Source organism: Primulina huaijiensis, unplaced genomic scaffold (assembly GCF_012295235.1).
Source record: "Primulina huaijiensis isolate GDHJ02 unplaced genomic scaffold, ASM1229523v2 scaffold39215, whole genome shotgun sequence".
Classification (NCBI taxonomy): Eukaryota; Viridiplantae; Streptophyta; class Magnoliopsida; order Lamiales; family Gesneriaceae; genus Primulina; species Primulina huaijiensis.
Genome location: NW_027359216.1, coordinates 1,374 through 4,025, shown reverse-complemented (window position 1 = coordinate 4,025; position 2,652 = coordinate 1,374). Strand labels below are relative to the sequence as shown.

The window sequence follows — 2,652 nt, the reverse complement described above, 5'->3', positions numbered from 1 at the left end:
GAACATGTTGATATATGTTCCAACCATGAAGAGTGTGATGCACGTTGTGCTCAGATCAAGATGACGAAAGGTTTCATCGCAAAGGAGCCAGTTAAAGGGCATATGGTGAGTCTGTTTCTTTGTTAATCTCTTAGTTTTCTTGTGCAGAAGATTTGATTTTGTGATGAATGTCTATATAACGTGTTATTAACTATAAATTCTAATGCAGGTGAATGTTGTTCGAGGTCTTAAGTTGTATGAAGACGTATTCACTGATGTGGAGCTCTCTAAATTGAATAACTTAGTGAATGAACTTCGAATCGCTGGTCAGAACGGTGAACTGTCAGGTGGATCCTGTGATCCATGATGCTTATGTAGTTAGACTAGTTGTTTCGATTTGGACCGGAAGTTTTGAGGTTGTGACCAGGTTTGGGGATTCATTTTGCTCGAGACTAAATATAGGATTTGCTGCTAAAACTGTTTTGCCAATGACAAAATATGGCATACTGATTAAACATATTCAACCAAGAATTCCAACATGTTCTCAAATTTACGAACTGATTTTCTGGTGCTTATTTTTTTCCATTCGATATGGTGCTATGAGTCTTATGCAAAAGTTGATCCTCTAGACTCCATTCTACCGCAGCAAAGCTCTGATCTATTGCTGAATATGCTTTCAGATGAGACATTTGTTCTATATAATCAGCACGTGAAAGGAAACAAGAGGGAGTTGATTCAGCTAGGCGTACCCATTTTCGGGAAGATAAACAATGATTCAATGACCCAAAAGAGTACGTAGTTAGAACATAGTTTGTTTTGCCACATTTGATTCGCTTTCTTGATATCTTTTTCCTTTGCAACAGTCCTAGTAATTTTAATGTTTCTTTCTTTTAATTGTGTTAACAGACTATGTCGAGCCAATCCCAACTCTTCTCCAAGGTGTCATTGAGCACTTGATTCAATGGCATCTAATTCCAGAACACAGGAAACCAAACAGCTGCATTATTAACTTCTTTGATGAAGTATATGTATTTCAAATTTGTATCATTTATGTCTATTTCTCTAGTTCCATGCCTTGTGTATAGTATTAACAAGTTTTTTTTTTGTATCAGGGTGAATATTCTCAGCCTTTTCTTAAACCACCTCATTTGGACCAACCACTTTCTACACTCCTCCTCTCCGAATCAACAATGGCATTTGGCCGCACATTAGTTAACGATGGTGAAGGCAATTATAGAGGGCCACTCATGCTTTCTCTGAAGGAAGGGTGTGTGTTGAACTTAATCGTTTCCCCCCCCCCTCCTGATTTTATGGATGGTAAGGTGTTTAATTCCAAGCATGTTGTGCAGGTCTCTTTTAGTTATGAGAGGGAACAGCTCAGACACAGCTAGGCATGTTATGTGCGCCTCGTTTAACAAGAGGGTGACCATCACTTTCTTCAGAGTTCGAGCAGAGACCCAAAACAACACACCTGCAGAAAGCCCTTTAAACAAAGCCATGACTTTGTGGCAACCTGGTGCCCCAAATCCAAATGCTACACTCACTGGCTACGAACCGATGACTATGATCCCAAGATGGAGTCTCATGCGCTCCCCTTTGGTCATGTTAGCCCCTGTGCGTCCTATGGTTGTGAGCCCTAAAAGAGTTCCAGGTGGTGGCACTGGGGTGTTCTTGCCCTGGACTGTTGGTTCGCGAAAGCCCGCAAAGCATCTTCCTCCACGTGCTCAAAGAGGACGGTTTCTTTCTTTACGTTCCTCGGTTGAAACACGTAAAGAAGAGACAAATTCTGATTCAGGGCTCAGCAATTCATAATATTTATACGTGTGATTTCCAAGTAATTTTGGTGATGCTCTCATGTCAAAAGAAGTTCTCAATGCTGATTAAAGTTGTGCATTTTCTCCTTTTTCTAATCTGCCAGGTTTTTAGAGGTTAAATTGAGTGTCAGTTAGTCCTGTGAAAGGCTTTGTATCCACTCTCGTTTTCGGATTTGAGTTACTTTTAGAGAATGGTTCTCTTTTTTGTTCAGGAAGAAGAATTTTTCCAACTGATGTGTTTCATTAACCCCATTTTTTCAAATTGTGTGATTCTTGGTGAAACCACCGTCAAAAAACACAATTTAAACACAAGAACTGCCGCATTGGACTTTTTGCTATTTTCACAATTTGAGAGCTTTGAATACTGAAACTTCGCGAACGATTAACAGTTACAACAAAGGCTTTAGGATACAACTATGATCAATATAATAGAACCACGACTCCGCGAGACACATAAAAATACGAGTGAGGGAGGAAAAGAATCCTCCATTAAGTAGCAGAGACTAGAGAGACTAATTAGCATCAAGACAGGAAAAAAAAAAGGGAAAATTGCATCAGTTTGATTCCGATTGTTGAGTTCGTGCTACCCTCATGGCATTCTCGTGGTAGATTCAATTGTCCATTTTTTTTTTGTCATGTGGGGTCGACGTAAACAGGTATGAACCTCACTTGACCAAAAAAAATTAGGCCATGGGATCTACCTTCACTTTCCAAACCCCGCAGCTATTTCTTGAACTAGTATGATGCACGTACGTTGCACGTAATATCAATTATATTATAAAAATTAAAACNTTAATGCAATTGATTTTATGTTATATAATAAATTGTAATGAACATAATATATAGAACAAAATGAACT

At 38.9% G+C, this 2,652-nt stretch overlaps 1 protein-coding gene across 1 annotated transcript; it reads left to right on the top strand.

The window, feature by feature from the left end:
• Positions 1–6: 6 nt before the first annotated feature.
• Positions 7–1,983, top strand: LOC140969006 (RNA demethylase ALKBH10B-like). Its single transcript, XM_073430225.1, has 6 exons — positions 7–105; positions 209–326; positions 660–770; positions 886–1,001; positions 1,092–1,246; positions 1,329–1,983. Exons 1-6 carry the CDS (start codon positions 61–63, stop codon positions 1,789–1,791), a joined length of 1,008 nt encoding a protein of 335 aa, XP_073286326.1. The 5' UTR covers positions 7–60; the 3' UTR covers positions 1,792–1,983.
• Positions 1,984–2,652: the final 669 nt, after the last annotated feature.